General features: G+C 36.5%; 3 protein-coding genes across 5 annotated transcripts; 1 reads left to right on the top strand and 2 right to left on the bottom strand.

Annotated features, from left to right (window-relative positions):
• Positions 1 to 1,067: 1,067 nt before the first annotated feature.
• On the bottom strand, positions 1,068 to 13,603 carry LOC109039229 (uncharacterized). Of its 2 annotated transcripts, XM_019054630.2 has the most exons (10): positions 13,244 to 13,603; positions 12,322 to 12,409; positions 11,173 to 11,376; positions 10,126 to 10,259; positions 9,034 to 9,140; positions 8,525 to 8,726; positions 7,168 to 7,325; positions 5,869 to 6,020; positions 3,655 to 3,860; positions 1,068 to 1,317 (listed from the first exon to the last, which is right to left on the bottom strand). In XM_019054630.2, the coding sequence occupies exons 1-10, from the start codon at positions 13,300 to 13,302 to the stop codon at positions 1,224 to 1,226; spliced, it is 1,404 nt and encodes a 467-aa protein (XP_018910175.2). In that variant the 5' UTR covers positions 13,303 to 13,603; the 3' UTR covers positions 1,068 to 1,223. The 2 variants fall into 2 exon arrangements, with proteins under 2 accessions (XP_018910175.2, XP_018910176.2); XM_019054631.2 differs by lacking the exon at positions 13,244 to 13,603 and having other exon boundaries at positions 12,234 to 12,353.
• Positions 13,604 to 13,994: 391 nt separating this feature from the next.
• Positions 13,995 to 17,741, top strand: RpL31 (ribosomal protein L31). Its single transcript, XM_072304505.1, has 3 exons — positions 13,995 to 14,180; positions 15,328 to 15,562; positions 17,507 to 17,741. Exons 2-3 carry the CDS (start codon positions 15,336 to 15,338, stop codon positions 17,655 to 17,657), a joined length of 378 nt encoding a protein of 125 aa, XP_072160606.1. The 5' UTR covers positions 13,995 to 14,180; positions 15,328 to 15,335; the 3' UTR covers positions 17,658 to 17,741.
• A 2,248-nt stretch (positions 17,742 to 19,989) lies between these two features.
• On the bottom strand, positions 19,990 to 22,281 carry LOC109039227 (pyrrolidone-carboxylate peptidase). Of its 2 annotated transcripts, none has more exons than XM_019054627.2 (2): positions 22,049 to 22,281; positions 19,990 to 21,219 (listed from the first exon to the last, which is right to left on the bottom strand). In XM_019054627.2, exon 2 carries the CDS (start codon positions 21,158 to 21,160, stop codon positions 20,546 to 20,548), a length of 615 nt encoding a protein of 204 aa, XP_018910172.2. In that variant the 5' UTR covers positions 21,161 to 21,219; positions 22,049 to 22,281; the 3' UTR covers positions 19,990 to 20,545. The 2 variants fall into 2 exon arrangements, with proteins under 2 accessions (XP_018910172.2, XP_072160605.1); XM_072304504.1 differs by lacking the exon at positions 22,049 to 22,281 and adding an exon at positions 21,684 to 21,833.
• Between the last annotated feature and the right edge of the window lie 2,756 nt (positions 22,282 to 25,037).

Genomic DNA, 25,037 nt, shown 5'->3' on the forward strand with positions numbered 1-25,037 from the left:
TTCACAGTTTTTCACAATTTCCGTAATTTTATTGCAAAGGGTGAAGTTGCACAATCTTAGCATCATTGCAATGTCAGTGGTTCCTTTTTGCAAAATGCAATCCAATTGATCCATAAGGAAAGAAAATGAGGTCCATGACTTCATGGCCCTTTTCGCATGTCACTAATATTTCCGTTCCCTATTCAACGTTGGAAGGATGGGCTTCCTCCATTCTTCGCTGAGTCGATGTATATACATTAGAGGAGTCCAACAATGCAAGAAAATCGATTTTGACGAATTTGGACGTCTACCCTTTTCGCATATTTTGATTCAATTGATTTCACGTAGTTAAGGCCTTATCCTGTCGATCTCTGGATTGAGTTCTTCCACTATGACCATCCGTTCAATGAGTACTTAGGAAAGTGTTGTCGGAAGAAGTTAGATGTGGGATAGCTGTGTCAATGTTAGGTGCTTCTTTTGATTTTGCCCCCGTCTACTCCCTCAAGCATCTCTTCTCACTATAGGAGCTGCTATCCTATAAAAGTGCTCAAAATGAGGTAGATAAGTTGCCTCTACCATGCTTTGTTTCGGTTTGAATTGCTTTCTTGCTTCACCGTCCAAATTAGTTCCTTTCTCCTCTCTCTCACTATCTTCCTTATCACTCACTGGCTTGAGTTTTCCTTGTTAAATTGCCTTTATTTACTCAAGTAATTATTGAATATAATAAGGAGGAATCCATAAGGAGTGTGCCGGGTCCTTTGTGAGAAATGAGGATGAACATGGTATTTTCTCTGAAAGCTTCTTTTTCATCAACATAACAATACATATATCCTTCGGCAGAACAGTCAACACTCCCCTTCAAAATGATGCCAGGTTGAGGTAGGTACCCGATCAATTTAAGACAACACAATAGCAACAGCTGCAGAAAAAAACTCTTTAAATGATCGTTTTAGGAAACCCTTTGTGGGTACTTCCAATCATAGTGAGAGGTCAAAAGGCTGACTTGATGTCATCGAGCAGAAATATAATTGTAATTATTGGCTCACTTCTTGGTGATGGTGCTACAAGGACTGAAGTGGGTTGACAAGTTTGATGATTGGAAAAGGGTATTTATTAATTCATGCATAATAGTACACAACTTTACAGAACTACTTAAAACATATAAATGACTAGATTCAAGAATACTTGATGGACGGAGTTTCTTCAAAATTCTCAGAGGTGCAAGTAGATAGTAAGATGTTAGCTTATGAGAGAGCCTCCTCATCCTTGTTGACTCTCGTAGGGATTTTCCAGACAACTGTTTTGCCACTTTCTGCTCCGAAGGCAGCCCGATTTTGCCTGGAGAGAGGAAAAATGAAACAAAAATGTTAGTTATTCAGAGGAGACTTCTTTTAAGAGGCACATTCAAAATTAAAATGGGCCACTGGACGAGGTCTAAATTAGATACAGACGTCACATGTTGTCTCCTCAAAATCTTCCGCGGAACATGATTCACAAGTCAGGAATGGACCACTAGATAAGGTAGGAATTTCAGCATTCTGATACATGTTTCTTGACCAAAATTTTACGTAAAACACGATGCACACAACGAAAATTACTGAAATTAACTCCTTACGAAGATATTTAATGATTCTTGATGCGTGAATTGAAACCACCCGCTCATGAGAACTCTATGCTCTACGTGATTCACATTGCGCGCTAAACGGTATCATGACAGTCTCTGCAATATAAAAATGTGGCAACCTCAATCTTGACGCTTTGGCTCAGTTACAGCAAATTGCTAATAGTTTGAACAACACATGGTGGGAAATGAACATTGCTCCATCGAGAAAGCTTGCTGAAACCGTTGTAGTGGGCGATTTGACTCACGTAGAGCTTTGAGTTTCTTGTGAGCGGGCAGTTTAAATTCCTCGTACCCAATGTGAAATAAAAACGTTAATATCTTCGTTAGGAGTTGGTTTCAGTAATTTTCGTTGTGTGAATCGTTTTCTACGTGAAATTCTGGTTAAGAAACATGTGTCAGATCGCTTAAATTTGTACCTTGTCTAGTGGTCCATTGAAAATCAACTCAGGGTCAATATCAACAGGACATATTCTTAACACAGATTAAATTAACATAAAGATTCTACAAATGATGTCAGTTATAATTTTTCCGTTGAACTAATATTAATTGTAAATACTTTATCTTGTTGTAAGAGTTGAATTCCTGACTTCATGTTGAGAGATGTATTTTTCAAATGAATCGATCGGAAAACTGAATCCAGATATACGAAAACTGCCGAAGTTAATTCTTCCAGTACAGATCCAAAAACTGTGCAATGAGAAAGAACTAAGACTATAAACCTGAAGGCTCTTTTTAAAAGAGGGTTATGCAAAACGGCCAAAAAGTGACCCCGCGGGGATTGTACGAAACTTTGTGGGATGATTGTATAGGTCATTTTGGGCCTGCATCTGGCTGCTTTTAGGCGAAAACCGCAGGGAAACAGCGTTGCCATTTGTTAAAGTCGTAACCTTCAAACACCCATAACTTTCGCAAAAATGCAGTTACAGAGCTCGTATTTATACAAAAAAATACGGAAAATTTTGCTCCATCGACCTACGCATTTAAGGCAACCGAATCACCCGAGCGGTCTGATGATTAGTTTTGGAAAGGGACCTAGATCCATCGATCTTGATCTCGATACAATATCGATACCTCATTATTGGCAGGCACCAGTGCCGTTGCAAAGAGATAGAAGAAACCATCGATTCGATAAATCAACAATTCCAATAACAGAATAAGGCTGGACATGATTTAATGAGTGATACATTTTTTTGTGATTGCGGCGGCGGTTTCCTTGAAAACTGGCAACCCCGCCTCTACGCGAATTCCGACGGAAATTAGGCGACGTTGTTAACATCATGTCGCAAATGGTCAGTTTAGGATAAACTATGTAGCTAGACGTGATTAAATGAGTACTACTTTCAATTGTGATCGCAGCGGTGGTTTTCATTGAAAACCGGCAACACCGCCGCGACTTGAATTTCTAAAAATGACGTGAAAGTTTCAAAAAAGCGTAAAACATGAACTGGCTCTTCGAATTTTGTTTTATCTAGGCGTTCTCCTTCAACACGGAGTCGCGAAACGTACCTTAACGAGCGTCAAAATCGGGCGTCGGGCGTGTTGCCGAATTTTTAAATCGCTGTAACTTGGATTCCCTAAGCCTCTCAGAAAAGTATAACATATCAATGGATGCGGAATCGACCGAACAATAATTCCGACAGGTTTTTATTCAATCCCCACCAACTGCAAAAACACACTTTTACCCGATAACGTGATTTTTAATCATTATGAAAATTAAAAAAATGGCCAAAACGTGGCAACAGTGGACTCAAATAAAAATTTCCTTTGCGTAGGTCGATGGAGCAAAATTTTCCGCATTTTTTGGTATAAATACGAGCTCTGTAACTGCATTTTTGCGAAAGTTATGGGTGTTTGAAGGTTACGACTTTAGCAAATGGCAACGCTGTTTCCCTGCGGTTTTCGCATAAAAGCAGCCAGATGCAGGCCCAAAATAACCTACACAATCATCCCACAAAGTTTCGTACAATCCCCGCGGGGTCACTTTTTGGCCGTTTTGCATAACCCTCTTTGTTAAGCAACCTTTAAAAATGCTATGAATGAAAAGTTCTTACATTTGTGGATTGAAGCAGACTGCTGAGATCAACGTTGAATCCACTTTGGATTGAAACGGCTTGAAATTTAATCGAAAATTCTCCCTCTTTACATTGTAGAAAGTTGCAACGCTCTCTCCCCATGTCATGAAATACTGAGTGTCTGGTTGATACCAACTTGCACCAATAATATTTTCATCGCTGATTATTACTCGTAAAGGTTCCATCTGCAAAAAATGAAAAAAAAAAAAAAATCATCAGAACAAAAATCGATAGGGAAATAAAGAAAAATATTGTCTTTTCCTGCATTATTTAAAACTTTCACTATTTCTTTTTTTTAAACTAAAGCCACAGAGTGACCTGAAGACAGATTGTTTAATTTGAATACCTACATATACTTTTTTTGTAGAAAAAAGACACTCTGCATTGAGCTATTGCCTTTCAGCTGATTAATTAACTTCATTCATTCATTTTTTTCTGCAGGAAGTTTATTCTATCTTTCTTCACCAAAAGAGTACCTAAAGGTACAGCAAACCAAGAAACTAAGTACTGGCTAAATTTTCATACTTTTTTATATGATGTTCCTTATGGCTTCTTGAGTGTGATTAGCTTTTAAAATCAAACCTTTTAAGTGGCTTCCTTCAGATAAGCGGGGCTAAATAGTGAATTTTCTTGGGATTTTTAGGTTCAAAATCTAATAAATATGTGATCGGTGATCTAAGAGAGCTTTTTTATCCTTGCAAACCAGGGAGGTAAGACATATGAAAAGAATAAAATTACTCCGTATGATAACAGCATGCAGCACAGTATTCACAGACATGGCAACAGCTCCACATATCCATTAGAAAACGACGTCAGCGCCAAAAAATTCACTTAGCATCTCGGCTTTCCTTAACATAAACACATTAGATTAGCTTTTACAAGTTAGATTTTAAGAGCACTTAGTGCTGAGGAAGCCACAAGAAAGATCACATTAGATGACACCAAAATTATGCCAGCACCGAATTGTTTACCATTCCAAGTGTAGGTAGTTCTTTTCTTAAGACATTCTAGAAAGGATTTCAAATACAAATACAAGGGTCCTGCAAATACAAAATAATGTTTTCAAACTATTAAAATCTATTAACCTATTATTCTATTTATATTAGTCTATTATTTAGTGAGAGTTATGTGTGACAATTTTTGAGATTAACCATTTACTTAGATCAGGTTTTCTTGCATCTCTCTCTAGGCTAAGGCTCTCTAGGATAATCATGGCCAACGATTGCAAAAAAAGTGCTCGCAGATGCTCACAATTTGAAAATAAGTTGCATGAAATACACAAATTGTGCATTGAACAGTGGGTTTTAGTCATTCCTCTTATGTTCAACATGATTTTGAGCACTTTAATTGGAGGGTCGAAAATATATGCAATAGACCACTAGACAAAGTACGAATTTCAGCACTCTGATACATGTTTCTTAACTGAAATTTCACGTAGAACACGATGCGCACGACGGATATTAACGAAATGGACGCCTTACGGAGATATTTAATGATTCTTGATGCGTAAATTTAAACCACCCGCTCATGAAAACTCAATACTCTACGTGATTCACATCGCGCGCTAAACGTTATCATGACAGTACCTGCGATTTAAAAATCTGGCAACGTCAATCTTGACGCTTCGGCTCAGCTATAGCAAATTGCTAATAGTTTGAACAACATATGGTGGGAAATGAACATTGCTCGGTTGAGAAGCTTGCTGAAACCGTTGTAGTGGGCGATTTGACTCTCGTAGAGCTTTGAGTTTCTTGTGAGCGGGCAGTTCAAATTCCTCGTAACCAATGTAAAATAAAAACGTTGATATCTTCGTTAGGAGTTAGTTTCAGTAATATTCGTTGCGCTAATCGTGTTCTACGTGAAATTCTGGTTAAGAAACATGTATCAAATCCCTTAAATTCATACCTTGTCTAGTGGTCCATTGACAGTATCTCTTGGAAGGAAACAGACCATTGTGTTTAGTCCTGTTCTAGTTTCCTACTTGCCTTGGTTTTCATTTACTGTTCCGTCACAGTCTGAAATGATGTTTCCTTTAAGAACTGTCAGAGAATGTTTTTCTGCCACTCATCAACACTATACTTAATGCTTTAGGCCTAGTCATGAAACTGAACTTTACCCATAGCATATTTACATTTGTATTCAAAACTATCAAGGTTTTGGATAAGAAGTTGATTAGGTATGGTGTATAAATACCTCCGTGAGAGAATACACAAAGCACTTCTGATCAGCAGCAACAGCCACGAACATATTATTCTTGGTTTGTTGGAAATCGATGGAGATCACAGGACTTGAGGAACATTTTTTGTATGCACTCACAACCGCATTTTGCATAGAATATTTTTTGTCTAAAGAAATACAGAAATTCAAACATATGAGAGCTTCAATTACACCAACAAGAATACTTTAGAAAATCAATGCATTAATTTTCAGTGGCCATTTATTCTTAGGTTGGCCACGCTGAGCTCCGTTTATTTCAATGTGGGTTAAACAATGAATATTTCACAGGGTAGGCTGCTTCACTGACAAAAAGTAAATTACTGATGATGGACTTGTACGGAGAGAAGATTTGGTGGCCAGCATGCCTTGAGGATCTCAACTTGAAGAAAGAAATTCCCTGACTACTTTTTCAGCTTTTCCATGACCAAAATATTCAAACTTTCCGAACTTTTGTCTCCGAAATCAATGGAAAAGGCTATCCAAAAAGCAGCACTTTCAGCTGGTAATTTAAAATTTAACCTGAAACCTCGGAGACTTTCATGCTAAGGCTATAATTTCTGAAATTTTCCTTGTCCATTGTGAAAACTTAGAAGATGGAGAAAAATTAAGCGAAAGGAAAAACTTCTGTCTCCATAATGAAATTTCAGAGACATTTCAACAAATTTTTCCCCCAAATTTTGACGCCCACCAAATACCTTAGACCTTAATCCCTTTTCCTCCATGAAAAAAGAGGTCACTTTTGCTTGTTAAGGACAAAATCTGCTTTTCTTATGATAATTCTTTGATATTAGTTTTTTTTTTTTTTTCCACGGTTTTCAGAGTACTATGCGGTGTGTAAATCCAACAACATGTTTAATTTCAACTTTTGCAGTACAAAGGGAATACAAAATATGTATATATTATCTTAAACCTTAAAAAATTTGAAATGAGTTGTAGATTTTCTCATTACTATGACACTGCTTCATTAAAAGCCCAAAAAATGGTGCGATTGTCAGACTCTAGCACAATCATTGAAAGGAAGCATGATAATAAGTGCTATTTAATAGATGCTCAAAAATGAATCATAATTTCCAATGCTCTTCAGTGCATGATATCATGAATACTTTTGGCCAGGAGCAGATGATTGTAACAGATTATTTAGTCGAGAGAGCCAGTCCAAAGAGGTAAGTCTGCTCATAACCACTTATTTTAAGTTTAATAATTCTAATTGATTATTGAGAATGCAGTTAGAAATATTTCTGTCGCAAAACACATTTTAAGAAAAATAAAGAATACCTTTGACTTGAGGAATTGGGCGTGCTGCAACAATTGAGCACTTCAACAGATTGCCATTCATCAAAGCAACCACAAAACAGTCTGGTTGCAATGGCGCGAATGAAAAACAACGAACGCCGGGCTCGACACTGGGGTGGGACTCATCCTCAAAGAAAAATCTACAGAACAGAAAAATCTATTTATGCCCATTTTTCATATAATATAGTGATGTTGTAAGCTTGAATGGATGAATATTGAAATATTTTTTTCGGTAAGCATGCAACAGTCTATGGGAAAAAAGATCTTGGTGCATTGAAACAAATTTTCTGGCGTGCAATTTACATGAAATCGGATCGCAACAATGGAATTTGCGTTTCTGAAAGACAGCACACTTTAGTTTCCAAGCAAATAAGCAATGAGTAGTCCATTCTATTTTCATGATGATAGAGTAAGTAAAAGTATGATTCAATCAAACAGTTCAGAACCTCTGACAGGCCCTATGAAAACTTTAGATGGCTTTTCCTAAAGGTCATATTTTTTGAGGAATCAATTTTAAAACTTTATACCTCCTGCATAATCTGACATTTCAGGGCACATCAGGCAACAAACATAATTTTAAAATAGTCCTCTAGCAGCTGAGCCTTATTAAGACCAATTTGAATTGTTTCTCAAGCAAGTTCCATTTCCAGTGAATGGTCACAGTTAAGCTTGAAAACTGGAGGGCGACCGCGTCATGGAAGGGCAAACTCCTCTCTTACACGAGAGCTCTAACATCGATAAAAAATGAGCATCGACGGTGAAACTGTAGGAGCGTATGTATCTCGTTTGGATGTCTCAAAAACTCCAGTCCCAATTCATTTTATCAACGGAGAACAAACCAAAGTTATTGCTTGACATTTCGTAGATTATTATTCACATAGAGGAAAAAAATCAGGGAAGTTTTCAAGAAATAACATCAAGTATCAAAATATAAAGTAAGACAGGACATCTGCAACATTGCTAACCGAATTACATGCTTTTGCAGTTTCACTGTCTATACATAGCATAAAATGGTTCAAACATTTAAAAAGCACAGTTGAAAAAATGAGAATGTGCTAAAGCGCTATGGAAGGGTTCTCTCAAGACTATAAAGTATATATGGTTAAGTAATAATTCAGTTTTAATAACTGTAGACTTTTCAAGGGAAAGAAGATTTCTCAGCCACATATTGTAAGGACAAAAATAATCGAATCAGCGAGAGAGAATTATATTCAATGTTGTATGATTTAAGAAACAGGAAATTTTGGTTGGCTTTTTGTTGGTGTTGTACAAGGAGAGCAAGTGGGTAATAAGACAGTAAAAAGAATGTTACAGAGTACTAGTTAATGCCGTAACTCACCTAAGTTTTGGTTTGATAGAATTAGATTGTAGAGACACATCCCACACAATTATAAAACTATCTTTGGACGCTGAGGCCAACATCAATTTTGAGTCGGTTGGGTTTGAAATCCATGAGATCTGCGAGATACAATCACTATGGTAGCCTGAGAAGATTTCACTTTTGACAATGCTTTTTTTCACAGACCACAAGTACACATCACCTGAGGAAACAAATTTCATGAACATTATTAGAGATTTAAAGATGTAAAAGGGAAATTGTAAGAGTATTTAAGCTTTCAAAAGCAGAAGAGTATTCAAAAGGCTTCAAAATCAGAATTTTGAGGTGTTCGTCCAATTTTGCATGGTTAATTCTGACACGGACACGTATTAGCTAGAAAATCAATATCGCTCAGACATCAGAGGATGCAAGTGTGAAGGGGAAGCTATCTGATGAAACGAAGAGTAAAAAAGGATGAGCCTACGTACAGGCTGATGAATTTGAAAATTAGAATAAAATAATGAACTTACCAGTTACCGTTCCAGCTGCAAGAACAGTTCGATCGTTTGGATGGAAACTGACAGAGGTTACACAATTTTTCAAGGTTAAGGTATGAATAGGCTGTTTCGCAGGACATCTGAAAAAATTTGAAAAAACGAAAATAGGTAAATCATTTAACAGAAAGCACTAACTTAGTTTAAAAAATAGAATGAAGAGGAGGGGAAAGGATTCAAATTGAGGTCTTAACATCACTAGGACTAAATAAAGTTGAATAATCAAGTTAAAGTCAATAGTAATGAGTCAAGTTTATTGAATTTAAAAAGTTGATCAGAATTTAATCAATTTTTTCATTTGACATTCTGCATTGCGACTTAATATTATTTCATAGGTGTAAAAACAATTTTTCCTTTCCATATTCTGACAGGATTCTAAGAATATGCGCTCTAATTTGTTCAACTTCATGAGTTAGAGAAAAAGGGGAAAATGTTCAGACTGGCACTTAAAATTTAAAGAAGGCTGGACTTTTCCAAATACCCTATCTTCCTTTTGTCTTGAATCCCAGCTATACATTTTGCGTATTTTGCCAGAGAAGAAAAAACGGATTAAATCCTCTCTATTCTAATAAAATCATTTTAACATGATGGACGGGGTGAGGAAGGGAAGTAAGACGATCGATGGGCAGGAGTGAGCGAGGGGAGTTCAAAGGCCCGAGTTTTAATAGAGTGGGTTTTTACTTTCAGCGGCATTTGTTTAGTCATGGACAGCTATGTGTGGCCCTGTCGAGGTCGACTTCCAGAAAAAGAATAAAAATTCAGAGTAAGGAGAAAGTCATCAAGAATACTGTTTGGCGGGAAATTTTTCTTTGAAACATTGTTTGGTTATTCCGTTAAAATTATTTGTTCATTAACCGCCAACAGGCGATTTCGACGATTTCACTGCCACGAAGCAGCTTTTGGGGGGCGCGCAGCGCCCAAGGGATTGGGCCGCGTAGTGTAGGGGGGTAACTTTTTTAATAACATAGCCCCCTAGTCATGTTATTAAAGAAGTTACCCTCCTAGTGCCACCTTATTCCTTATTAGTAGTACAACTTTTCATGAAATCAAAGGGAAAAGACAACCTACTCTTGGCATGATGACTCTTCGTACTTGAAGAGGTGAATTGTTCCTGCATGGTGGCACCAGTTGTCATGATGATGACGATAGCTTAGCGCAATCAATTTTTCGTCGCAACTCCATGATATGCTGGAAACTAAGACCTGAAATAAATATTTTAAAAATATGATTGATATGGTTTTGAGAAGGTTCTCTGCAGACCGTTCAAATGAAAGGCTTTCCTAGTAGAAATTTGGTTAGAGAGACAAGTAAACTGAAGTTGATTAAGCTTAAATAGTTTCAAATTAGTGCGCTGAATATTCTTATCATAGCATAGCTCTCAGTGGAGAACAAAATGGCAAGTTTAAAATTCTCAAAAAAAAAGAGGAAAGATAGACATTTGAAAGGTAGGTAACCAAAATATCCAATTCCCAACTATTTAAAAGGGAGTTTACTGAGGAGTTGTTTGCAGCTAGCCTGATAGGCATTATGCTGAGTTTGGGTGGAAAAAAAATAATTTGCCAACGAAAGATGCGGTTTCCAATGATCCATATGACAAGAACTGTTTTTTTTTTAGTTTTGGCAGGGAAAAATGAAAAAAAATCTATGAGAATCAGAGTAATGTCAGCACAAAGAATACTACGAGCGCCAGTAATGGTGACTGAGATAGTGAGGGGTGGTTTAAAGCAAGCAAAAAGGTACGAAAACTGAATTTATGCATTATATATTTTTACAATTCATTTCTCAGATATTTATGTAGAGCGTTGAAAAACTGAGGGAACAAATGACGCAAATCAAGTTTTTCGCAACAACTGCAAGTAATGCATTTTCATACATCTCTTAACTACTAATCAAATCGATAAACCACCTTAAAACTTTGGTTAATTCTCTATGAATACAACGACTGACACTGAGTGTGGGGTTTCCACCTATGAGAAAGTACTAGAATGCTGAGAGGTACAGTTGCGAGCATTCTAACCTTTTCAATGTTTTTCTTTCGGGTCTGTTTTTGAATTACGTAGTTGTTGCAAAGAACTCCTAAGTTGTACCTCCGGCAAGGTTTTGATGAATACTTACAGAAACATGTCCCTCTAAAGAGCATATTTGTTTGAACTCTACATCAGCCTCCTCAGTAATCGGCTCTGATAGACATTTCAAGGAAGGATCTTCTTCATCTAAAACTTTCAAAACGGTTTGACCTGCTTTGCGTAGAAATGCAATCAAATTCTCTTCATTGTATCTTGGCTGGTTTGTACTGAAAGATGCATCCGAGACTTGCACCTTGAAGAAAATTTGGCTCATTAACACAGGTAAAATTTTACTTTAAAAGATATTTTAAGAATCAGAAATTGTGAAAACTTTGGCCTTTTCTTGAACATGATTTTGGGAAAATAGTCGATTTCCATAATTCTGAAAATTATTGTGAGCTAATACTGCCAATCAATTATTTTTAATTATTACAGAAGTGGATTCACTATAGAAGCCTGAGCCCAAAGACAAATACTCAGTTAATTTGACAGTGATGATTACCTGTGGCGCCAGGGCTATGTAGTAAAGTTTGTTATATTTCTTCAGGAAAGAGAGTGAAGTAGAAATAGTATACACAAAAAAATCCTGCACCATCGGTAATCACTTTCTTAGAGTTGATGGACACAGGAAGTGTCATCTATACACAATTTCAGTTTATTTAATACTTCGTGAAATTAGAGAAACTGACTGAAATGAGAGCAGGTAAAAAATAAGCAGGGCAGAGGATGCAATTTCTGTCTTTTTGTTAACTTGCACTCAAGAATATATTCATGAGCTTGATTTAGTTTTTATCTCCTCTTCTAATAACTGTGTTTTTTCTCCGTTTCAGAACAGTTGTAACAACATAAATTATTTGCTACAGGTGCTTTTCAGACCTCTACTCATCGTTGCAGCTTAATAAGTCTGTTTGCAGAAGAAATTGATGCACACAAAGGCAAGGAGTTCTCAAAATTTTTCTTATGACTTCAGTTAGGGTTATCGTGTCTGATAGGTACTTTGAATTTCATTAGATAATTAAATTTGCTGCTTTGACAGTAAGGACTAAAAGTACAGGCAGTTCTAAGAAGATAACTGATCAAGAGTGAAAGATAATAAAAAATGAAAGTTACAGATGACTTGGTTGAAGACATTGATGTTACCATGGGACATGTTCCAGAGTGTCAACAAATTTCTTTAAGTCATTACATCTGAACGCACCTGTTGGTCATGACTGCCAATGGTTTGAGATGAGTCTTCTTTGAAATTCACTTTAAAATCGGTCTCCGTCCCAACACTGGCCACGCTCCTGAAATCAAATAAAAGGCTTGAAATGCTGGATCTTTGCAATAAGGTGACTCAATGGACGCCATATTTTGTGTCAGAACGGCATGCGATATATCGCATCAATTGGTTCCATTTTTTCAGCTACTCGTCATTTTTTCTCCAATTTTGAGATCGCAATTCTGTTGTTAAGATACTAGAGCACTCACTTGCTAATTTTGACAAAGAAATTCAACGTAATAAAGGCGTGGTTTTTTAAGACAGAAAATATCGCATTCGAGTGCAGTTTCGATATCAGTACCGAATGCGATGTTTTCTCTCTAAAAAACCCACGCCTTTCTACGTTTAATTTCCTCGTTAAAATTGGTGAGCGAGTGGTTTAGTCTCCTGACAACAGAATTGAGATCTCAAAATTGGAGAAAAATGACGAGTAGCTGAAAAAATGGAACCAATTGATGCGATTTATCGCATGCCGTTCTGACACAAAATATGGTGTCCATCGAATCACCTTAATCTACGAAAATGGATGAAGAAATTCACCCAGATATTGACTGAATTTTCATCCTTCTTGAAGAAGCCCTAAATTTTGTAATTGCTACAGTTACTACTGAGAACTTTAGAAACAAAAATTATGCTGAGTGATCAAACTTTAAGTAAGGAAAATCTTTGATTGATTTCCCTTCAGTTTAAGGAGAGCATATCGCTGGTCAAAATGCGAAACCATGTACATATTACCGTTTGCTCAGTAATGACTCTGAGAAGTGAGTGATTTGAAAGTAACAAAGGTAGAAGCTAAAAAAAAGGTCTCTTCCACACACTTAGAAATACGACCGTTCGCAGAAGCTCAATGAATACACACCTTTCACTTTTCCAGACTGAAATGAACTCTTCCCTTTGGTTATTACTATCATCAAACATTCTTGGCGATAGCTTGTCCAAGGAACATACAAAGTGAAGGACTGACAAGCTCTTTGATTCAAGTTTCAAGTTCAAAATTGGCAAGACAAATTACGATACAGTTACTGACACTAAACTTGAGGGACTAAAGATGCAGGCTGTGGACAAATTTTAACGAAACTCTAGACTACATGTGTGGTTTTTAGGCGATCTGAATTTACCGGAATTGAGCCGATTTACTGCTTGATATGAGAAAACCCATAAAAAAGAACTAGAAAACTTTAATAATGTATGGTAGAACTATAGATAAGTGCTATCGCGTGCTATCGCTATCTCGTTGTTTACATTTTATTGTTACCATGTGATAATTCTTCTTCTTCTTCCCCTCTTTCTACCACCACAGTCAAAACCATCTTTGAACTTCAGAATTATGAAAGTAAGCTACTTGTGTTCATTCGAAATGAAAATTAACTATTTAGATATGTTTTCATCATTATTTTTTCCTAGTTATTTACTTCTGCAATGAAATTTTTTTTTATTTGTAAATTGTAACAAGTACCTTTGGTAGAGAAGCTTTTGCGGCTACAGCTGAATTATGATTTTCCAAAATACCAACTTGCTGTTTCCCTCGTCACTGTTCCACAGTTGTAAACCGTGCTATAAAACTGCTCCCTAATTTTTTAAAAAGAATTGTATTCAGCCAAGCTAGAAAAACAAATTAAATCTTTAATTTTAGATGAAAGAAAGGGCTGAAGATGAGAATATGAAAAAGGTTTATCATCGAGAGTTTCTCAACTATACGTTGTCATGTTTGGTAACCTTGTGACTACGTCAGATTGACATTTGTTTTGAAAGCCGCCATTTTTATCTTCAAAGTTTTTGGTGGTGTCACGCCGAAGGTAAGGAATTTCCTAATTTATCCGGTTGAATCCGAGTGATTTCCAATTATTTTTCATGAGTTTCGTGATTAAACTGTGATTTGCAATACATCCTAACGGATACAATTCATATCCGACGCCAGAAGGTTTTCCCTTGCGTGGATTTCCAGCTGATTTCGGGCAAGCCGTGCATCCCTTATTCATCCTCAAGTATTTGTTTTGCCGTCTATTTTCCAATTACCCGTGCCAATTATCAATTCTTGACTCTTCTAGACCAATTCCCAGTCACTTCTCTTGCTTCAGTTTGGAAGACTGCTTAACATATTTCATTTTAACTTGGATTGTGTTCAAACATGATGTGTCAACTTTAGGTTATGTTCTCTTAGTTGTGCTGGCCATCTAACTCTCTTCTAATCAGCCAGTCATTACATCAAGGCATGAAACTTAGTTCCAATTACTGTATAATTCGTTATCTCTTAAAAACATCTTTACACCCAAGTTGCATTTACCAATGGAATTGTCGCTGGAACAATCGTAGTCGTGTTCAGCTCCTTCATGACAAGTCTAGCGAACTGTTGAACGAGATTGGAGCTCATGCTCAGTGTTTTTGTCGTCTCCAGGGGCCAATAACTATCGAGATGAGCATTTGCAGTTACTACATGATGATGGCATCAGTGCTGAACTATTCTGGCATACTCTGTTTAGGCAGTCTGAGCTCAATAGTAAGCTGTGTTGAAGGGTCTTGCACTGTATCGATGAATCTGTATATTCAGTTAGTGAATGAACCAAGCAGATGCAGGTATTTAAAAGTGCTAATTGCATGCTGTGTTTAACGTGTGTCATTGAAACACCTCCAGATAGTCCCTAATAAACACTCCTCAATACCTGCATCTACTAGGTTCAATCACTCAATTGAATATCATCAGTAAGAGATGATCTTTTATCCGTGCCTCATAGCAAGGTGTTAAATGCACTTGGTTGACAGAACTCTGTTGATATCTCTGGTCTGGAATTCTCAAACGCTTTCATCAGTTGTAGGCAGCAGAAATTAAGAGAATCTAGTATTATTTTGTTAAAAGAATGAATTGTGTTCCTGGGGAATTTTACTGTAACTACACATCTCTCAGTGCCATGGAGTCATTCTAATTCATTTGCTCTTCATTTCCAGCATCCAGAATGGCGAAGGGAAAGCCTATGAGGAAGGGCAAGTCTGCCATCAATGAAGTCGTCACTAGAGACTACACCATCCACATGCACGCCAGACTTGCTGGCAGGCAAGGAACCAAAAAGCGAGCACCTCGTGCTGTGAAAGAAATTAGGAAGTTTGCCTTCAAGGCTATGGGCACCCCAGATGTTAGGATTGACACTAGGTTGAACAAACATGTCTGGATGAAAGGAATCAAGTAAGTAGATCTGTCAGTTGAATTGGTAGTAATTAAAAGTAAATAGACGTGTTGTCAGATACGTTGGCATTTGTTTACTTTCGATTTACAGGCACTGGCAACGAATTTACACCTTTGCACAAAGCGTCTCTTGCTACTATCCACCTTTAAAACATCCGTCTTATGATTGTATTATAAAGAAACTACTTATCAGTTATGAATCGCGACTTTTATGTGGTTGTGATTTCTGTGTGGCTAAAAATTAAAGTGTCATAAGGTTTGAAAGTATTAAATTAAAAACCTATCCAAGCTTGTGATCTCTCTTCTACAAGAGTTGAATGTTTTCATGTGGATAGCAGTGACGCGGAAACTCCTGCAAATCAAAGTAAACAAATGTCAATTTATCTGATAACACCTCTATCAGAAATTCCTGACACATGCATGAGTTAATTCATCTGTCATCCAAGTTACATCTTAGTATACCAAAGAATAGTTCAATTGCTCTGAAAGCATGCTGAGACCACTGAATGAAGTAGTTTAATTTCTTCAGTGTAATTTATTGACACATGCAACAAAAACTCTTCCTAGAACGATTGGGCTAATCTCTCCATAGTTAGCTTGCACTGATACGGGTAGTACAGATGTGTTTATTTTCTTCAATTTTATAAATTATCGAAACTTCATTATTGTTCTCTGTAAGTCCTTTTGGTTTTGATTGGTTAGTCATTCTGATGGACCTAAGAAATTTAAGTCAGTCCGGATTTTCTATTGCCTACCAAATTAGTTTTTTTTCAATGCTAGTTGGACCACTAAACTCTTGGCTTAAAGACCTGAAGTATACTTGCTAAGTAATTGCGGCTACGATCTTGCATCAATGCATTCAATAAGAGCATGTTGAGACCACTGATCAAACTAATTTGCTTCATCAGTGTTTTTTTTTTTTTTGTATCATGCCACAGCAACCCTGCCTAGAACGATTGGACTATTCTCTTTATAGATGGTTTACACTGATACGGGTAGAACAATTAGTTGATAAATTTAGTCAAGAACGTTGAGGACTATTATGAGAAAATTGAGCCATGGTACTGGTAGAGTAATCGGGGTGCCCAAATATGGGCCAATAAACTGTTTTGAACATGATCGCCAATGTCAGCGACCTCTCCAGAACAGCAGTTTTTTCCCGCCATAGAATGTTCCTCAGGGATTTCCTTTGTTTCTACCAATAACACAGCCTAATCCCCTCATTATGGCCCACGGATTTAGCTACAAATATAACCAGTCCTAGGGTCTTGACAGTTGATCTGATTTTTACTCCACAGGGTACTCAGGTTTCCATTTAATCTAAAGTTTGATGGACATCATATACACTGTCAAGTTTTAGACTAACTTGAAGCCTACCCCATTAAAATTATCTTTAAGCTGTTAAAATCCCATGGGATATTGTTGATTGCTTAAAAGAATGAGAATAAAAAAGGGCATGTTGAGACCACTGATGAAACTAACTTGTCTCACCAGTGTTTTTTAATATCACATGCTATATAAACACTGCCTAGAACGATTGGACTAATCTTTCAATAGATAGTTTACACTGATACGGGCAGAACAGATCTTTAGCCTGCTCATAATTTGTGCGGTTTGTTTTGTTAGAAGAGCACTTTCTCTTCAGAATCAATTGTGCCGACATTCATCGGATGCAGAGCTGGATTTAGGTTTCTGCTTCCCGGTGCCGAAAAAAAAATTTTACATCTAAATCGATCAAAGATTTAATAATGGCTGAAAGGAAATTTCACCTTGTAATAGAATGAGTAAAATCACTAGGAATTGGAATTATAACCACTTTCTGTTGTTGCTTTGTTTTCCTTTTTGATGTCCTAACATTTACACAGATTGCTGAACATAATCATGATTTTGCGCTCCTCCAGTTTGATTTTGTCTCGCTCATCAGTGACCTCTCTTTGATTTCAGGGGTGTACCCAACAGAATCCGAGTTCGCCTTTCAAGACGGCGTAACGAAGATGAAGATTCACCTCACAAATTATACACCTTAGTTCAATGGGTCCCTGTCCGAACTTTCAAGAAACTGCAGACAGAAAACGTTGACACAAGCCAAGAATAATTGTAAGACCTCACTCTGTGACTTTTTTTTTACTTTTTTTTTTTTTTTTAAATTGAATAAACTATTTGTTAATTTTATCATAAACTTTTTATTTTTAGTTTTCTCTCATGGACCTCTGGACAGCATAAATACGAATTCAAACACTATTAGTCTCTTTTATCTCAAAAAAATTTCATACATTGCAGAATAAAATCTAAAAATGACTGAAACGAAGGAAATAATTGTTCACCATATACAATGAAATCAGAAAATTAAAACCACCCTTGCTAAAAAGACCCCAAATTAATGTGGGTAGAATCAGTAACTGAAAACCAATTCCTTAGTTTGGCAAGTAATGAAGTAACCCAAATTAGGTAGTCTGAAAATCGCATTTTATCTTTGCTACACATGGACAGCGAAACGGCAGAAATGTGTATCTCGATTACGGTGTTTCAAAATCTCTCTGTATTTAAGTTTTTACAAAGAGACCAAATCAAAAGCATGCCTCGATATTTTCGCAGAATATTCTTCAGGTAGAGATAACAAATTGTACAAGTTTTCAAGAAATTTCATTCATCGTCCACGACATGCAAAATGGTAGTCTAGGTGCAGGGTCAGGTGAGCGCCTCCATCTACATTTAAGGGTTGTAATGCAGGTTTATTGGCAAATTTGAAGGACTCGGGCTAGCTGAAGCCAATCAATCCTCAGCCGACATATTGAGTTGCTCACCTGACTTCACCCTTCGGTCGCCACTTTTCGTGTTGTGGACTCAAGTATTTTTCCATTTAAGTATGACAGGAAGTCTGCAACGCTACAAATCGAGAAATGCATTTCTACTGTTTCACCATAGCTAAATTGCTGGTCGACTTGTCAAGAGAATTTCAGCACTTCGGAAAAACTATTGTATCTCAAGGTTCACTCAAATTTATTCCATGCCTGATTTAACTTGAGGAGATTTTCGTTTTCTAGTAAATAAAAAAGTATGAGCGGACAAAGATGTAGAAAATTCTAATTTTTGTTTTACAAAGTCTTCAATGTTCATGTTAAGTTTTGAAATTCTGTAAAGTGTCTCTGTGCAACTTTAATGATGCGGCAATGCTCAGTTTTTTTTTTTCAAGTCTTCAGTTCCACTACTTTCACCAAAAATTCACTATTTGGCAGCCAATAGTAGGTTTCCTTGACTACAAAACTTAAATTAGCTTGCATCAAATGAAAGAAAGGTTGATTCTGTATTATTTGAACATTGAGTATATTGCTCTTCTTCATTTTAAATTTGATTGCAATCAATGAATGTACTGTCGTGTCCATAATATTTTCTGAGATAAGGTCAAAAACTCACAGTAAAAAGTTTTGAACAACAACTGGGTCAGTCGCATGTTAAGGTTAAATCTCTATGATTAGCCATCAAGAATTAGATTTGATCTAACATTATTTCTGTGAAAGTTGACGGAGATTTCATATATTGATATTCAAGGAAAGTATCATTAATCGCCAACTGATCAGTTTAAAGCAAAAAAAAATTCGTTTTGTACTGGTGGTTTCATAATCAGTGCTATCCAAAGGGCAATATCTCAACATAAGACTGTCTTAAGAAATTTGGTGTATTTGTTCAGTTCTGATTCTTTTTTTCCTGTGCTGGAGGGTAAGCACAGGTCTATAAACAGTGAATATGGGACTATTATTTGAGTCAATAAAAAGGAAATGATCTTGCATTTTTAGAACAAAAAGTTTAATTGTGGGGCTTGGAGGACAAGCCGCTCAAGTACAGTTTTTGAAGAAATTGAGATATTAATGAATTCAAGTAAAACTAGTCTTAATGCATATTCTGTTTAGAATTCACTCCAATTTCTAATGTCTAGAAGCATCAAAAGGTCAGTTAGAACTTTCTCTCCGCCATAAGGATCCATGAAATTTCGAAATTTCAAACACGTATTTCTCGATATAACGAAAACTGCACTCATGTGCCCTCTCCTTCAAAGCCCTTACTTAGGATTACTTGGACCGCATTTAGCGAGAAGGAACCAACACGTTTACAGTGATCTCAAAACTGAGGAACATCTTCCCTGAGAAGAATACTAAATATAACAGCGATAAACATTACACTTTCAATGTTCTACATAATTCTCAATTTCTTGGTAGAAAAAAGGAGACTACATATCTGCAGTGCTGTCTGGGGATTTTTTTAGATAATAATGAAGATGCATGACCTTAACAACATTTTAATCAATGCTGTTGGCTCCCTTCTGCTGAATACGATCCATGTATGTAATTTACTTAGCTTCTCTTTTACAGTAAGAAAAATTGAATTACATACCTACTGGCAAGGAGGCAGAAAAATTAAAATTGTTAAGATTCAGGTCTAGAAATATTTTATTATTCAAGATTTTTCAGGACTGACTTAAAAAATTAACAACATTAAAAGAATATCACAGATATTTAGCACACGACTCACACTACAAATCATCAGAATACTTTGATAAAGTGAGACAAAGTCTTTAGGAATTTGGAAGAACGATACGTTAATAATAAAAAAAATAATGTCTTTTATCCTCTTTCGACGAGGGAAAATACTGATCACTCATTTGCAGGGTTACACAGTTTCAACAACTGTTCCAGATTTTTCAGACCGTTCTGGAACTGAGAATCTTCACCAGATGTTAAACTGTAATGGAAACTGAGCTTCAGACATGATGTTAATTTTCAATACAGTTGGTTATAATTGTTGATAATAATAGAAAAAAATAATGTCTTTTATCCTCTTTCGACGAGGGAAAATACTGATCACTCATTTGCAGGGTTACACAGTTTCAACGACGGTTCCAGATTTTTCAGACCGTTCTAGATCTGAGAATCTTCACCAGATGTTAAACTGTAACGATGTAATGGAAACCGAGCTTCAGACATGATGTTAATTTTCAATACAGTTGGTCAAAGATGGCTGACTTAAATCAACTTGTTCTCCGTTCTGGCCAGGCTGGATACCACTTACTGCTACTGAGTCCTTGATTTGCTTCAAAATTCTACCTAGAACTTCAACCTGCTGCTCTCGAGGGACCTTCTCAAAAGGTGGTATGTGGAGGAAACCTACGCGCTTTTGAGGGAAAGATTGGAGTGCCCGATAATAGACGTAGTTACAAAGGTAATCACCTGCATCACGACTCGGTTGCAGATCAGGATCAACTTCAACGGTGCTTAGTAGGTCATCACTCCAAAGAGTTGAATTGAGGATGAATGGTGACCCTTCGTCAATTGGTCCTACAGGACACAGACCTTTAACGTCAGGTTTTTTCCCACACCAGTTGCGAGCATGGAGCTCGGGTTTCAATACCTCTCCGTTAGAATCTACACCTATCAGAAGCAGAACATCAAATCGCTCAGGGTCCAGTCCAGCAAGGAGGGTATCCACTGAGTCGTAAGCGACATCGATCAGCTCGAAGTCATGGCCACTGAGCTCAGCAAGCCTTGCGGAAGGATTGTCTGCTATGCGTCCAAAAGGACCAAAGCCGGTGATTAGAATACGCATGGGGTGCCGCTTGTCAGGACCTACAAAAACCGTTTAATGCTCAAGTCTTCAGTTGAGATCTGTGACACAGAGATATTTGAAATTAATATAGTTCAAATGACAGTTGGACTGCATTTTGCAATTTGGACCTGTAAATTCTGGCTCATCTGAAAAAACACTTATGTGCATAGGAAACTTAATGGCACATACGTTGTTTTTAAACCGGGCCGGAATTTATAGTTCCTAATTGCAAAATGTAGTCCAGTTGTAACAAGGCGGATAAAGAATGGTGGTCGCATTTCGATTTTGGCTGCCATCTTGAAGCGATGTGACGTCAGGAGGGTACTGGTTTTGCCGTGCAATCCAAGGTTGAGCCGACCCCCCCGGCCTCCGCCGGCCAATGTACCCGATACAGTGTGACGTCCAGAGGGTACGAAATGCGACCACCATTCTTAATCCGCCTTGCAGTTGTAAGTATCATTCCATTAATAGAGAAATGGCAAGATTAAATATATACCAATGCTGACACCAATCAAATACCTACTTGTTTTTGCAGAAAAATATATCTTTGTAAGTCTTCGCCTTGGTTTTTTTTTATTTTCTGATAAAAAACATCAGTTCTTGAGTTCAACATTATTTGGCACAAGTCCTTCAATTTTCATTTGGGGCCAAGATTCTCCTGGTAATTTTTCTTGAGTATTTTGGATAAATGGAGAAGAAAAGACGCCAGTCTTCTGAAAATGATAAGATTCAGATACTTCATAAAGTCAATACCTCCATTCACTATGACGTGAATTAGCAACATTAGCAAGTTAGAATATTGTCACGCAGTAGAGTCTTCACTTGCAGAATCCTGTGAGATTTAGAATCTGAAAAATTCAGAGTTAGAGCAACTGGCAAAAAACTTACCGATAAGTCTTACTGAAGTAGGTAGCACTCTCTTCGATTCAGGTTTATCAATGAGCTGTCATCGTCACAGAAAACTCCGTAGTTTATAAAGTTCAGAAATGGTAGTAAGTAGTAAATAAAAAAAACAGATTGCAATGCATATAGAAATAATTTTATCTTCAAGAAACAAAACTTGGATAAGATAAAATGTTATCTATGTACGCCGGTTGACGGAGGGGCATTGTCAGAGACAATAGACCGTATTCGATAACGGTTCGATGTATCGTTTGGTTCAAAACAATAGCACATAACCTCAAACCAAACTGTAAGGATTTAAGTTGGAAAAGCTGAAAATGAGAAAATTCCTAACAATTTCACTTTAGATTGGCATTTGGTACGCAAAAGAATAAAAAATCTGTTACAAAAGACCCGTTCTCTCAGATTTCTGAATTTACTTTTGAGGCTATGTTTATGTTTTGAACCAATCGATATCGATACAATCTCAGCCGTTTGATGTATCGAATACGATCTATAGTCCAAGCTCCCGGGAGGTTAATTTTTGCTGAATATATAATGCAACTACATGTAAATATCGTCCTGTCAATAGTTCTTTTATCCTCCACCAGGGAGCCCCCCCCCCCCCATCCTCAAGTTCTAATTGCCGCGAAATTCGAACTCACGCAACTTTTTCACACGTGAAATTGAGGAACATTATGAAAAATTAGAAATTTCCGCGACATATTTCATGAGACTGTCAAATTTTTGAAAAATAAGGAATAGTGACTTAAGGGACAATGTATTCAATTCGCACTAAACATTATCTGAGAAAGAAAAAATTTCATTGATTAGTGACCTTGTACTTAAATGCAACTGCAACCAAAAATTGGACTGATACTCGTGAAAAGATAGATAGAGCATATTTTGTTGGAGCCTGGTACTTGCCCAAGTTTGGTTTCATCAATTTCAAAATTTCACTAATATGCAAAAATTCACTTTTGACACAAGCTTCATGGCCTCGTCTTCGAAAAAGTCGACAATATGTCTTAATTTGATAATGGATTTAATAAGTAAAAAAGTAAAACAACAAATATAAGTACGAAACTTAGTGATAAGAATGATTAAAATGATGCCTTGAAACAGAATTTAAATGGTCATTTTTAGCATTGAATGATATTTCACAATTTGAAACGTATTTTTCATTATATTTCAGATATGTCCAGAAATAATTTACCAGAAGATTCACAAATTTACTTTTGATGGAATTTTGCCACCTTCCCTTCAATGAAGCACTTTTTCCTATGAATACGAAAAGTAAAGTTATCACTGGCATAATAATTTTCGAAAAAATTTTCTTTTTTTATTTAATTTTTGTGGCGGCGAATCATTGTAAATACCTGTGCAAGGGTCTATTTCCAAAGTCATACTATTGAATTTTACTCGCGAGTCATTAAAATTGTCCTCCTTATGATTCTATGTTAAAGGCCTCCTTACACCTCCCTTGATCACAATGTAAACCATATCAATGGTGAAACTACCAAACCACGTATCTCGGTTTGCGCATTGCAGACTTCCTATCATACTTTATTTCTTAAATGAAAAACTATTCAACATGAATTCTTGAACTTCCATGATTTTCCTTCTATAAACGAAGAAAAATACATGTAAACTTTCAGGAATGATACTGATTTGTTCTCCTTCAAAAAAATAAAATAGGAACAAAGATTTTTAATCGCCGCAAACGAAATACATGGTCTGATAGTTTCAAAATCCAAATGGTGCCTCTCTAAGAAAAAGAGCTGTTTGGGGAACCACCATGAATATGACTGTATAAATTAAAGTACCGCGTGACAAGTTACCTCAAAAATTTTGCATGGATACCTTACTTGTTGAAAATATCAATAACCAATGGATTAATGTGAAATCAGTATTTATAGTTTGCATGCATTAAAATCCGTAAAATACTTCCTGCTTTTAAAAAAAACCATGAGAACTTAACTCAACCAGCCATTGAAAATTTACTAATTTTCAGCAATTAGAGGCCGCTCATAAAATAATACATTACGGGGCTTGACGAGAGTGTTACGCTGTTTTGTTTTAACGCTTTAAGGGCGAGGACCTTAGGAAATAAAAGCATCTTGCAAGGGGAGGGGGTTGGACAAATCCCAAGTCCAGCATTAGGTGCATATTTTATGAGTGGCCCTTTAACTGGATTCTGATTTCACAAAAATGTCCACTCTTTTAAAACATATACAGAACTCTTTAACTTGTAAAAATGATCACAACTCAAAAGATATTATTTAGTCATATGGACTCGATTCTGTTGGCAAGTCTTCATCATGTTCTGTGGAAAACCTTGATGGGGAGAAAAGTTGTGGTACTTAATTTTTTAAATTGTGCATTGTGATTGGAAGAACATAGAATGAAAGAAAAAAGCAAGTTTTAAAACAGATGCGTAATTGATTTCATTACTTAGAACAATCGAAAAGAAACATGAACAAATGTACAAAATATAGAGCCAGAACAAGAAGCTGGAACGAAAGTACATGGCATACGAGACCTGAATAGAGGAATTCCTCCACCGGTCTTTCGATAAGTCTTCACTTACAGAATAGAATTATGAGGTCTCGATTGAGGTTTAATTGCAAAGTAAAATATTATTCAATCGGATCATAATCAAAATACTACTTACAAAATATTACATATTCACACATGGGATGAATACAGGAATAACTGATGAAAGGAATTTACATGAGTTTTCAATAAAAAGGCAGATAATTTTTCTTTTTGGCAGAAATTCCTCGAACATCAAAAGCAAAAATTTGGAAGCTCAGAGTTAATAATTGAAAAGAAAAAGTTACGAAGGGTCGAACGAGTCAAGAACCACTATTTGACTTGAATATCCTTGATGAAAATAGATATCTTGATTTATGCGGAGTTTCAAAATTTTTACTTTTCACTCTTTCAAAAGAGCACCAAGGTTGTGTAAAAAATTTTTACGAGATTATTTTAA

The sequence above is a fragment of the Bemisia tabaci genome, chromosome 9 (genome assembly GCF_918797505.1).
Source record: "Bemisia tabaci chromosome 9, PGI_BMITA_v3".
NCBI classification, from domain to species: Eukaryota; Metazoa; Arthropoda; class Insecta; order Hemiptera; family Aleyrodidae; genus Bemisia; species Bemisia tabaci.

Coding starts and splice junctions, on each gene's coding strand:
- LOC109039227 (XM_019054627.2), bottom strand. CDS start 21,160: ATGCGTATTCTAATCACCGGCTTTGGTCCTTTTGGACGCATAGCAGAC.
- LOC109039229 (XM_019054630.2), bottom strand. CDS start 13,302: ATGTTTGATGATAGTAATAACCAAAGGGAAGAGTTCATTTCAGTCTGG. Junction 6,021..7,167: donor CCCAATTCCTCAAGTCAAAG/GTATTCTTTATT, acceptor GTATTTCTTTAG/ACAAAAAATATTCTATGCAA. Junction 1,318..3,654: donor GTCTGCTTCAATCCACAAAT/GTAAGAACTTTT, acceptor TCCTCTCTCCAG/GCAAAATCGGGCTGCCTTCG.
- RpL31 (XM_072304505.1), top strand. CDS start 15,336: ATGGCGAAGGGAAAGCCTATGAGGAAGGGCAAGTCTGCCATCAATGAA. Junction 15,563..17,506: donor GTCTGGATGAAAGGAATCAA/GTAAGTAGATCT, acceptor CTTTGATTTCAG/GGGTGTACCCAACAGAATCC.